Source organism: Rattus norvegicus, chromosome 3 (assembly GCF_036323735.1).
Source record: "Rattus norvegicus strain BN/NHsdMcwi chromosome 3, GRCr8, whole genome shotgun sequence".
NCBI classification, from domain to species: Eukaryota; Metazoa; Chordata; class Mammalia; order Rodentia; family Muridae; genus Rattus; species Rattus norvegicus.
This window is the reverse complement of record NC_086021.1, coordinates 39,375,030-39,387,406: the sequence shown is the minus strand read 5'-3', so window position 1 is coordinate 39,387,406 and position 12,377 is coordinate 39,375,030. Positions and strand designations below refer to the sequence as shown.

General features: G+C 52.8%; 1 protein-coding gene across 10 annotated transcripts in view; it reads right to left on the bottom strand.

Moving 5' to 3' along the window:
• Positions 1-12,377, bottom strand: part of Dab2ip (DAB2 interacting protein) — a 170,986-nt gene that overhangs the window by 96,324 nt on the left and 62,285 nt on the right. For 2 of the 10 annotated variants that reach the window (XM_063283047.1, XM_063283046.1), the window contains exon 1: positions 11,402-11,653. The exons of 6 other annotated variants lie outside the window; for them this stretch is intronic. In XM_063283047.1, coding sequence (XP_063139117.1) covers positions 11,402-11,525 — 124 coding nt within the window. In that variant the 5' untranslated portion in view covers positions 11,526-11,653. Of the gene's footprint in view, positions 1-11,401; positions 11,656-12,377 lie in introns of those variants that run through there. 2 more of the 10 variants (XM_039104216.2, XM_063283050.1) reach the window with 2 other exon arrangements.

The window sequence follows — 12,377 nt, the reverse complement described above, 5'->3', positions numbered from 1 at the left end:
TTAGAAAATAATATGGGAGGGACTGGGAGACCACTCCACGGGAAGAATACTTACTGTGCAGGCATGGGGATCCAATCCTCGGCACCCATATAAAAGCCAGGCACAGTGGGCACATCTGCAGTCATATTACCAGGGCAGTGGCAGAAACCAGGAGCTAAACAGGTAAGCTCGGGGTTCAGTGGGGCAGTGACTGATAAACACATCTCAGCACTAACTCGCAGGCTCGCACACCTCCCACACGTTCACCCCCACCCGCACCCTCAGGGACACACAAATAAAACCTGAAACTCAAAGACTATCGTCATGCACGAAGCGTTTCATCCACACCCTCCCTATGTCGAAAAATTATTTTTGGTGTAGATGTTTTGCTAACAAGCTTGTCTGTACACACATCACTTGTGTGCTGTGCTCCAGAAGGCCAGAAGAGGGCGTCAGAGCACCTGGAACTGGAGTTATAGATGGCTGTGAGCTGCCACCTGTGTGCTGGGAACTGAACCCACGTCCTCTGGAAGAGCAGCCTGTGCTCTTAACCACTGAGCCATGTCTCCAGCCTAATATTCTTTGTATTTTATCCTTGCAATACAAACAAATCACCATCAAGAAAACTTTAGAGCACCAAGTCCTAACGAAGGCACGCCAAAGGGCGGCAGCAACACTAAATTCACCTTCTTTCCATCCCATTATTAGAAACTATTTCCCCCCCACCCCAAATCGCACCTCTGTACTTAATGTTCTGTAATGCTTTGCACCTTTGTTTAAAAACCGTATCACCACCCGAGGTTGGGGCTGTGCGATGTAGCGGGTTTATCTCCCGCGGCAAGCTGAGACAGGCATAAAGCTAAGTGTGTTCATTCATTTTTTTAGAAGGTTTTGTTTTTAATTATGTATATGTGGGTATCAGTGAGTGCGTGTGCATTTGGTTGCCACGGAGGCCGGAAGTGTCTGATCCACTGGAGCTGGAGTTATGGGCAGTTGTGGGTACTAGGATTCAAACTCAGGTCCCTCTGCAAGAGCAGCAAATACTCTTAGCGGCTAAGGCATCTCTCCAGCCCCTACATATCCATTTTTATGTATGATGTTCACACTTTCTTACCCTTTCTGTATTTAGCAACTCGGAATTCAATTTTAATCATCTCCAAATTCCTTGTTTGTCTCGTTTGCTTTTGAGACAGGGCCTCGTGGAACTCAGGCTAGCCCAATCCTTGCCACGGATATCCTTAAAGTCCTGATCCTCCTGCTTCACTTCTCAATTGCTAGGACGGCAGGCACCCGCCACAGCTGGCTCCAAGTCCTGATCTCATGATGTCATCCTGCCACAAGGCTGCATCTCAATTTCTTGTGTAAGTTTTAGCCTAAGGAGCCACGGACTCATAGACTGTTTATCAGAACCCATAAGGGACAAGAGGCTAGACTGGAAAAATCACAGAGCAGGGCATCTTTTGTTCAAGAATAGACCATTCTACAATCTGCTCTGGGTAGCTGGATGGAAGAGGTACTGATGGGAACAGAAAGCCTGCCAGGGCAGGTGACGAGTCTGTCCTCTATTTCAGACTCAGGAATTCCATGAAACTCCACCAGGCTAATTTGTCAGGCTGCGAGTATGGTGAAATGTTAGTCCCTCCAAGGTGACTAACATATACACATGCACATGTGCACACGCACAAGCACACACTCACACATGCATATTTCACACACGCATGCACGCCTTTTAAAACATGAGCTCATAGGCTGAAGAGATGCTGACGACCTGAGTTGAATGCTGGACCCCACAGGAGAAAAAAAAAACAGACTCAGGGGCTTGAGTCTGTGATCACAGCACTCTTACAGAGAGCGAGATGGGTGACAGGGAGAGGAAAACTGCCAGAAGTTCAAGGTCCAGTTAGGCTAGCATATGCAGCAAAGCAATCCTGCCTCAACGAGCGGGAGAAACAACGCCCAAATATGGTCCTCATCCCTCCACACATGCAGTGTCACAAACGTGCCTGCACTCACAGCTCTCCCCGCACCTCTCAACACACACACACACACACACACACACACAAATACACATTTTAAAAATTAACACGTACAAGATTAATGACCAAAACGTGTGGTTGAAAGATATTAACTTTCAGTCTAAAGAAACAAACAGCCAACACCAGGCCACAAAACCTCATGCCGGTCAGGTGACATTTGGCCCAAAGTGACCTATGGATTCAGTGGAGACCTAGTCAGAAGGAAGCCTTTCAAAGAGTCTAACAAGCATAATTTTAAATTCAGACGGCAAAGCCCAGGCCTCAGCCAATCAAACTTGAGGCCGCAGGGGGAGGGCTAGGGGACTTCTGCCGCTAATGGGTTTCAAGACATACTCTCGCTTCTGGAAATATCTAATGTAAACAAGGCTGTGGCATTAGCACGAGGATAAGATGTATAGATCAATGGATCAGGATGGAGTCCAGAAATAGATCATGTGCATATGGTCAACTGACGTCTGAAGAAAGGGCCAAGGGAAAGGCAAGTTTTCTCAAGAGCAGTGCTTGAACAACGGGCTGTCTGAATGTAATAAAAACAGACCTCCAGGAAACGAGAGAAACAGTACCTGCGTGGTGCGAGCTCTGACTTCAGCAAAAGGAAATCGGGTCTGATCGTGACCGTGCAGCTAGGGGCAGTGAGGCAGAACAAAAACCCCAGGGACCCCAGAATCTGTGGTGGAGGCAAGTGAGAGGTTGATGTCCTGGTCCCTTCGACTCAGAGTGTCCTCCCTGCTGGGCCCTCTCCACACTCCCCAGACGTTCACTTTCTAGCTGAAAGGAAGAGTTTGGTCATGTTCAAATGCACATTTTGAATTCACAAGACTGATGCGGTTTGGGGAAAGGAAGGATACCTGGGGTATCCTGTGAGGATTGCCCCTCACAGGCTTGTGCTTTGAACAGCTCAACCCTTGGTTCATGGCATTACTTTGAAGCGTATGAATGAAGACTTTAGGAGGTGGGGCTAGGTTAGGGGAAGCAGTTCAACTGGGGGCTTGCGGGGGTAGGTTTTTGAACGTTATTCCCACTTCTGTTTCAAGCCTGTTTTTTCTGCCTTTCAGTCCTTCTAGGAAGTAAATAGCTTACACAGGTTCCTAGCACCACAAGTCAATGTCTTTAGAGTGTGTGTGTGTGTGTGTGCGCGCGCGCGAATTGAGAGCCATCTGAGACCATGAGCCAAAATAAAGCTTTCTTTCCTTCATGCTGCTTCTAGTAGGTTACTTTTATTAGGTCACAGCAACGTAAAAGCAATTAATTTGGGTTCATTAACTGATATTTCAGCATCTCTCAAATAGATGGAATTGGAATTCGAGCTGATTCCAAGTTCAAAATGTGGTTCAGACTGAATGGGTTCTGTCCTCTGCTGCGAGGAGTCTGCTAGGAGGAGACATCGCAGGGCGGAGGTGGGCCAGGGGGAGGAGTCATAAATGAGGCTGGTTCTTAGAAGCTCTGGACATACCACTTCCCTGTCCATCCCAGGACAGAACCTGTCCAGGACAGGGGGCCAGTCTCCTTTCATTCTGTGACCTCCCTCAGGCCTCACTAGAGATCCCACAACTGTGTTAGCATCTGCAGACGTACTACAAATGCTTCTTCATGCCCCGCCTCCTCAAGACAGCAAGCACCACATGCTTCCTATGCCTCGTCCTGAAAGGTACCACACTTCCAAAGAGCTTCTCAGTCTTCCAGGAAACTCTGGGTATCCTGGCTGCTCTCCACAGATTAACTAACTGCCCAAAGGCTTCTCGCTCCCTGAGCCTTACTTCCGCATCTCTCAAGACCTCTGGTCATTTCGGTCTGCAGGTTACCCTCTCCTTTAAACAAGTTTCTCTTTCCTGTCTCTTCTTTGCAGCCTCGGGGTCCAGGGAAAGAAAACTGCCATCACCTCTGCATCCCTGGAATTTGGGGAGCAAGGGAGCTCTCTGGTGTTGTGTTTGCTCCTCCCTTTGACCTCTGACCCTGTCCAATCAAGTGCTGAAATCACAGTGATCATCATCACCTCCTACTTCCTAAGAGCAAAGTTCAAAACACAACAGTCTGGAGAGTGGAGAGAGATGGCTCAGAGCTATAGAGCACTCACTGCTCTTGTAGGGTACCCAGGTTCGATTCCCAGCACCCACATGGTGGCTCACCACCTTCTGAAACTCCTGTTCCAGAGAATCTGATGCCCTCTTCTAGCCTCCTTAGGCTCCAAGCATGCATGTGGTGTACAAACACACAAGCAGCAAAACACCCATACACAGAAAATAACTGTATGTATTTTTTAATAAAGAAGCAGATGCCGGGGCGGCCATTACAGTGGTGCTGCTGTTCACAAACGAGAGATCAACATGCCAGGCCCATCACTATTCCTCAAAGGGGTGTGTAGCCTCTCCTCTTACCCGTTCTGCCTTCATAGCAAGCAGCAGCCTAGAAGACAAAAGGAGCTGAGTGACCTGCCAGCCTCCAAGCCCTTGTCACCTCTGGCTCCTCCTCCCCTACACTTCCTTGAGGCCGGGGTGACCACACTCCCCAGGCTGTTCTGTTACATTTCTCTCTGTGCCAGTCCATGTCCTGTGTGGAGCCTCTCACGGCAGACGGCTACCAGGGGGTGCCTGTTCTCACAGACACCCATTTTTTCGGCCTTTCCCCCGTTCCCCCAAGTCCAGCTGTGGCTCTCAAGTCATTTTCCTACATCACAGCCCTGAGAAGTACAGGGAGGTTTCCCATGCACTTGGCCAGTCTGAGCCTTGGTTTTCTTCATTTATAGGGTCTGTGAACCCCAGAACTGAATACAGTGATACACTCCGGCCACGGTCAGGTGCCCATGCTCAAGAAATAGAGGCTGTCACTGTTCTCATCACGTGTCCTTTGCCAGATCCTTCCTTGGCTCCCTGTGCTGCTGGGGGACACTCCTCTTGGCTCACTATTCAAAGCCCTGCCAACCTTTCTGTCCGTACCATCTGCTGACCTGGTTACATGGCCTCCCTTAGCTCAACTCCTTCACCACCAGGGCAGGGGCGACTACATCACCAAAGCAGCCCCCGCCCACAGTGTGCCCACAGTAGGTAGCCAACTGAGTGCTGGTTACACGTGTAGCTGTCCCTGATGGGAGGGGACACCAAGGAGATGATTCCAGTCCCCACAGATGTCACACTGTACTTATACATCAGCACGAACGATTTCAGTTGTGACATAGACAAGCGGGAGCTAATGACAATACACACTCTCAAGTCTGTGACACACCCTAGTGTCACGATGTTAGGCCTGCTCCAGAGCCCAAAGATGTCCAATGATTTGTCTTGAGCTCACACAGCACCTGGGTTACACCCCTGATTCAAGTCCAGTGCCCCCAAAACAGAGGTATAAATAAACAGAAAAACCAATGATGTCTAAAACCAGTCCGGATTGCCGATTTCTTGGTTTTTAATCTCAAAACCTCCACTCTTCGGGCCAAGCAGGACCGTAAGGAGTCCTACTGGTCTGCCAGCCTCTCAGGGTCTCAGCCCTCCTCCCCTCCCCTCTGCTGCCTCCTCCACTCGGAGCGGGCACAGAGCCTCGCAGCCCCATCTGCCTGCCTTCCCTGTGCTTTTCCATTCCACAGTCATGTCGAGCTTCACCTCCAAGGGCCACAGAAAAAGAAACCACACAGCTCGGGTGCTGACAGGCCTCTCCTGTCTGTCAGGAGAGGGAAATAAAACCTAACAAGACCTCCGAAGGCAAAATCCCCAAACCTCTATTCAGTTCCCAGCAGCTGTCAAAGCGAACACAGAGCCCACAAAAAAAAAAAGGGAGGAGAACCCACCCCGAATGGAAAGCACAGCTGCTGCAGGTGTGAGCTGCACAGACGAGCGGTCCAGGGTGTCAGGCACCCTCCCTCCGTACCGCAGAAATGTGTAGGGTCTGTCTAGACAGAGGAGTCAGGTCTTCCCGGCCCAAGCTCCTTCCCACATTATTATTATTTAGAGGGCTGTGAGAGTCTCCTACTTCCTTATTTATGCAATCAGAGGAAATCACGGCACAGACCTACTTCCAAACTCAAGGCCACGTGGGCCAATTTCAGATGGATAATTAAATATTGAACAAACGCTGAAATGCCTCTACTGGATGAGAATAGCTAAAAATAACCAGCCGCCACTCCTAGAGCGGGTTCCTGACACTTGGGCAGGCATCACCACTGCTCCTTCTCCGTCGTCGTCCCCCCCACCTGTGACTGCCGAGCACAACCTCCCAGAGAAGCAGGGTGGGGGCTGACTCCCTCCTGAGCCGAAAACATTCAGCTCCCAGCGAGCTCTGAATGTTCCTGACCAGGAAATACTCTCCCTTTCCTGACATTTAAGCAAGTGGCCCCAGAGGAAGTCACCGGAGAGGTGGCAGACTCTGCTTTTCTTTTGAAACCAGTAAAGAGGCTTCAGGTCATTTCTAAAACAAAACATGCATGTGGTCCAGGATGCGAGGGAGTCTGTGTCGAGACACGCAGACACTCCATCCCCTTTTTCTTCCACCAGACCCAACAAGGAAGCCAGCTGCCTCGGTTTCCTCTGGTGCAGCTGTCATCAACAGTGGCAGGTAACCTTGGGTAAGTAGCCTTGGCTCCGGGAACCTCAGTTTCTCTATTGGGAATAGAGTTGCGAGAGGTCCTAAGTAAAGTGCCCCACCCGCCCCCACAGCCACTGAACAGCCGGCTCCTGTGACTGTGTGTGTGCTGTGGGCCTCAGTGGGTGCAGAACTAACGAAGGCGTGATTAACTAGGTGCCCAGGAATCTGGCCTTACCCTGACCACTGCGGTCGAGAGCACACTGGTCTGACCAGTGCTCAGCCACACCAACCGAGGAGGAGCCAGGGCTTCCAATGTGGTTCTAGCTGAGCTTTCCAGTTCCGTGTCACCATTGACACTTTCATATTTTATTTCTCCAGGGTTCAGGCTCCCTACCTGGGGATGGAAGGAACAAGGCCCCTACCTCACTGAAGGGTTGGGGAGTTAGAGATGAGACATAAGCAGGGGAGGCCCTCAGCACGGCACCCACATTGGTATGGTCAAAGAGGCTACCTAATTATTAAAGGTGATGAGGACAGGCTGGAAAGCAAATCAACTGGGGCCTCTGGCTTCCCCCAAGGACCTAAAGAGCTCCGTCTAGGGAGTGGGGCTCAGGCTGCCTGCCTGCCTCTGAGGAACTCCTATTCCTGTGTATACTGAACCATCCCATTGAAATACTGACAAACGGGGCTGAGACACATGACCTGCCAGTCAGACAGGTAGAGGCAGCCATGATGGGGACAGTCTGTGTAGGAAGAGAAGCCAACTGGAAGGAATGTCAGCTCCATACCGATACCAGCAGGACCTGGTTTGTAGGAGACATGCCAAAAGGCCCCAGGGGCCATCGTTTGGACTTACAAGCTGGACATGCCTGAGTACAGCGGTGAGACTGGGGCTGGATGGACCATGTGGCCCCCAAGTACTCCAAAGTGTCCCGGGGACTGATGACATGCTCCGGTCTTTGTCTTGGGGGAGACCTCTGAAATCTCTTCCTCTCCGTTCCTGCTGAGGTACACAGACCCTATGGTGGGCTCGCTACCTTTATGGGGTGTGGATGAACAGTGTTCCGTGTGCTTTGCTTCAGTCTGCAGGGTGTCCGGTCTGCTCCAGCAGGGAACTCGGAGCTCACCTGGCCACGAAGATCCACCGCGGCGCTGAGGTTGCACACCGGGGTCGTCTTCATTTTACACGGAGATGGAGAGCCTTGCCCGAGGCCACACAGCTGGGATGGTGGAGCCCAGCTCTTCCCAACCCCATCTATCCCAGAGCTGGAGGTCAGGCCTTGCCTTTAACAAGGCCTCTTCCCTTTTCCTATCATATCTATACTGTTAACAGCTTCACTGACAGTCCATGGCTATCTTCTCCCACAGTCTCCCAGCCCTGGCCCTCCTAGTGGTGGAGGATGGAGTCCTTGTCTAAACCACTGCTCCCATGAGAGCCAACATGACAGACACGCTGGTAGGCCTGAGTCCTGCACCCAGCTCGGCAATGGTGTGCACCCATCTGGACTCCCAGGGAAGATGACCCGGATGCTCTAAGCGTTACTGTGAAGGGCCACACCCCAGGAGTCAGCCCCATCCCTCATTCTTCAGAGCCTATTGAGGGGTTCCTGGGAGCCCACTCCTGACACCCCACAGACGGACTCTAGCAGTCCTTGCAGGGAAAGAGGCCCAAGTAGGGCTGGGACACACAGAGGCAAGACTTGAAAGTGAAGATGGGTGTGGAGGCTGAGGAAAAACCTGGTCATGCCAGAAGAAAGTATTGGCCAAACGTCTGGCACTTGGCAAGACCTAGCATAGGACAGCTGTCAGGACTTGCATGCAGAAAACCCCAGACCTCCCAGGGCATTACTGTGGGCACCCAGAGTGTCCAAGCTTATGGGGCAACAGAACAGGATCCCTTGACAGAAGGGAAGACGTGTGAGCCTGGAATGGTCGCAATGCTGGCAACCAGGTCATTCAGAGTAGAATGAAGAATAGCCCTCTCATGCACTAACCACTGTACTGTGTGGAAAAGGGGCTCTGTGTTCCAGGCTCCCCAGCAAGCAGTCTCTCTGGCCAACGGGATTCACTCCTCATAAGTCTGGGAAGAAGAACCTCTCAGCTCCGTATGCCCTGTGATTGGGCTTCCATGTGCGGAATGACAGGCCAGGGCTTACTGGGGTTGGAGGGGTGTTCTATTTCTCTAAGGAAGCCACTCTTTCTCCTGATACCAGTAAATGCGTCACCGAGGTACCCTGACTGGTGACACCCTTCTGGAGACAAGCCACACAAATCCGCAAGCCAGGCCCGGCCTTCCATCAGCCCAGGGCCACAAGGCAGAACATGATACTCAGAGGCCTCCATCCCATGAGGCTCACCGCTTCCAGGCGACTGCAAGGCCCACCCATCCAACCTTCAGATGAGGAAAGCCAAGGAGAGACACCAAGACCCCTCTCAGTGGCACCCAGTGTGTAACCCTGGGAGGCTGGAGACACTGTCCCTCACAGCTTTGCCAAGAATGACCTGATGCTCCCAGAGTCAGTGAGTCCCCCATCCCCTGCCCCAATAGGAGGCGGTAGCTTAGCTAACACCCTTGCCTGGCTATCTGTGGGTCTCCCCAACCAGCTCCCGACTCCTCCGTGCACTTCCTATCCCTGAACTCTGTGTTCCTTTCCCCTTCCTGCTGAGGACAGAAATGACGTGGGGCAGAGATGGAGCCAGGGGCTGCCAGCAGCCCCTTAGGTAAGGCTCCTAGTAGGGGACCAAGCCCTAGCCATGCCAAAACTGACAGCAAGATCAGAAGGGAGTGGTTGAGTACCTCAGGGTGGCTTCCTAACAGGAGGCACACCCTAATCTAACCTGCCCACAGAAGGTGTGACCAGGGCAGCAGGATCAAGGCTCCAAGTTGTGAGGTTAGTAGAAGGTGGACGCCGTGGACACCCTGCACCCTGACCCGCAGCTCTGCCCATACCCACAACCAGTCACTACCGAAGCCCCCTTATCAGGCCCATACTGCTATCTCTGACCCCCTGCCCCCCATGCTGGATGAACACGCTCTACAGTACTGCTGTCCTCTGCTACCGTACAGGATGAACTACACCAAGGGCTTTTTCCTCTTCCTTCCCTGGCATATGCACAGGCTGTCCCTTCCTGCGTGGGAAAAGACAACAGTTCACGCCTAACCTGGTCTGGGCTGCAAGCACAGGCTTCTAGCTTCCCACAGGCGGGTCCCATTTCCGAAGCTCAGAGAGGCAACTGGCAGAAAGACAGTTTTTTGGAAGTAGGACTTGGACCTAGGGCTGAGTCAGTCAATTCCAGCAAAGGAAATCGCACCCGCTTATCAGACACTTTCTCAACATCAACTCCTCTCTGAAACCTTCCTTAATTTCCCCAACTAGAATTTCCATCAGGGCTGGTTTCCTCCCCAGGCTCAGCAAACTGTGCGCTCCTTCCAGGATAACACACAATGCTGGACGCAGCTGGGAGCCAAGCTCAGACAAGCTTGATCCATTGAACATTGATCGTCGCTGGCCTCGTTAGCTGAAAAGGAGGCAGAGCCCCCATGCCCTGGAATCCTCTACAGTGGGTACAGAAGAGGGCATGGTCATGCATGGCACTTGAGGGGCGGAGCAGGCACGAGGAGTACAGGAAAGGCCCTGGGGGAGCCAAACCACGACTGGACACTCATTCCAAACCTATTCTCACAGCAAGAATCTGTCACACCGACACCTCCTACAGCTGAGAAAAACAAAGGCTCGGGAAGTGAGGTGATCTGCCCACTCACGAAGCTTGAACCCAGGTCTCCAGTTCCCTGAGCCAGCCCTACACTAGGCACAGGAACTAGCCAGAGGCCACTTCAGCGAAGGCGAAGGGTAGGGATATCACATGCGTTGGGAAATACTCAGCCTAAGTCCACAAACCTGTGGTCAGAGTCAGACAGCTGAAACTTGAACTCTGCACAGGGAACTCAGTACTTCCTAGATAAACCCTGTACATTGTCACTTGGCTCTGCAGCTGGGGCAGCAAAGTCTTCTCCATTCTGGGGGGGGGGGGGGGGAAGTAAACTAAAGCATACTGTCTGCCTTCTTCATTGACCCTACCCTAAAAAACAGAAGGGGCAACTCCGACACCAACACCTCCCCAGACTTGTCACTTTTTGCCTACGGTGAGGCTGGGCCAGGGCCAGGCTCCGGTGCCCCAGATAATCTTACGATGTAAACTAACCCAGCTTCTGCACCTTAGTGGGCCTAAGCCACGGAAGTATTATGGTCTTACCTCAACCCAGGGCAGAGCCTCTGTGTGGCAACCCCTGACCCTTACTTTTTACAAGCCCAGCCCAAGGCTGACTGAAACATTAAGGCGTCTCTGGCTGAAGATCTTGTTACTGGCACGAGGAAAGGTTTCATTCCTCCCTCCCCATTTTGAGAGAGGTAAGGACCCCTCAGAGGCGCTCTAGGCCCCTACAAACATGGCGCTCCCCCACAGAAAGCCCACTCGGTTCTCCATCCAAAAGGTGAGGGAGCAAAACAGGACTGGAAACAGGCTAAGCTTGAGTACCAGACAGTGAAGACAAGTCAAGATCCTCTTCGACTACTTTACGGCTTGCGCACTGGGTAAACTGAGGCAGGGTGGAATGGGACGCAGATCTGAGCAGTGCGGAGAAACTAGTTATCAGACCCCCTTTTCCTTGCTTCTGGTATAATGGGAAACATTAGGGACCCCCGCTTCCCCCAAGAGAAAGGGCCTAGATACAGAAGCTGGGGCAACGGGAATGGGACAGTCACGCTAGCTCCAGATGTGGAGCCATCACCCACTGACACAGGCGCCTCAAAAGCATCCGCTGGTGATACGGTGGTAGCGAGGGACTAAGGGTCTGGGGTCAGGGTGGCGCCTACCCCTGGCTGGCCGGGTCCGGCTGCGGGAGCGGCTCCTCTGTCGCTGCAGCCGGGGCCGCCGCAGCAGCCGGTAGTAGTAGGATGGCCTCCCGGTGCTCTTCCTGGCGTTGCCGCCGGCTGACATGCTGCCGCCCGCCGGGCACCGGGCCAGGCCTGGGTGCTCACACGGGCCCCATCGGCCGCTCCGGACCGCCCGGCGGGCGCCCCACACTCTCTCCCGCGCTCTGGTGCAGTAGCAGGCGAGACCAAGGCTGTCCTACAAAGTAGCTCCAACTCCTCCTCCTCCGCCTCCCCCGCCCCGCCCCGAGCAGCCGGCCCCTCGGCGGGGGCCCGGGACCGGGAGGCTGGGCTGGCACCCGCCCGGAAAGTCAGTGCGGGCAAAATCCTGGCCTGGAGTCGTCGGGGCGACACGGCCCGAGAGTGCCCCCGTCCCACCGGAGGATCCTCAGGACCATCATATCCCATGTCTCAGACTCCATATCCAACCTGAGGTGCCCGGAGCACCCCATCCCGCCACAGGTGCAGTGGCGCGTGTATTTGTGCATACACACCAAGGCTAGGCACGTGAAATTAGGGACTGAAACACGGGCAGACCGGATGCGGCCGCACAAAGCTCTGCAGGCACCCCTCAGTCATGTCGAAGTCCTCCCTGTGTCTGTTGCCTAAGATACTTAGCTATTCTTTACAGAAGGCAGTTTCCGTCTGATAAAAATATTACTTTCATATCATTAGGATTATTGGCGTGCGTTTCAAGTACACATATAGAATACAAGGCACACCTGTGCAACCAGAGGGCTTTGCCGAGCCACTTTGCCCCATCCCCCACCTAAACCACCAGGGATGCCTGAATTTTTCCTTCCCTCTGACATTTTTAGTAGCATTATCCAGTCGGAAGGCAGAAAGATCCCTACCCTACAGTGGTGAATAGAAACCCAGTCTCGGGGAAGGAGTGACCAATTGCCTCTACTACCATAAG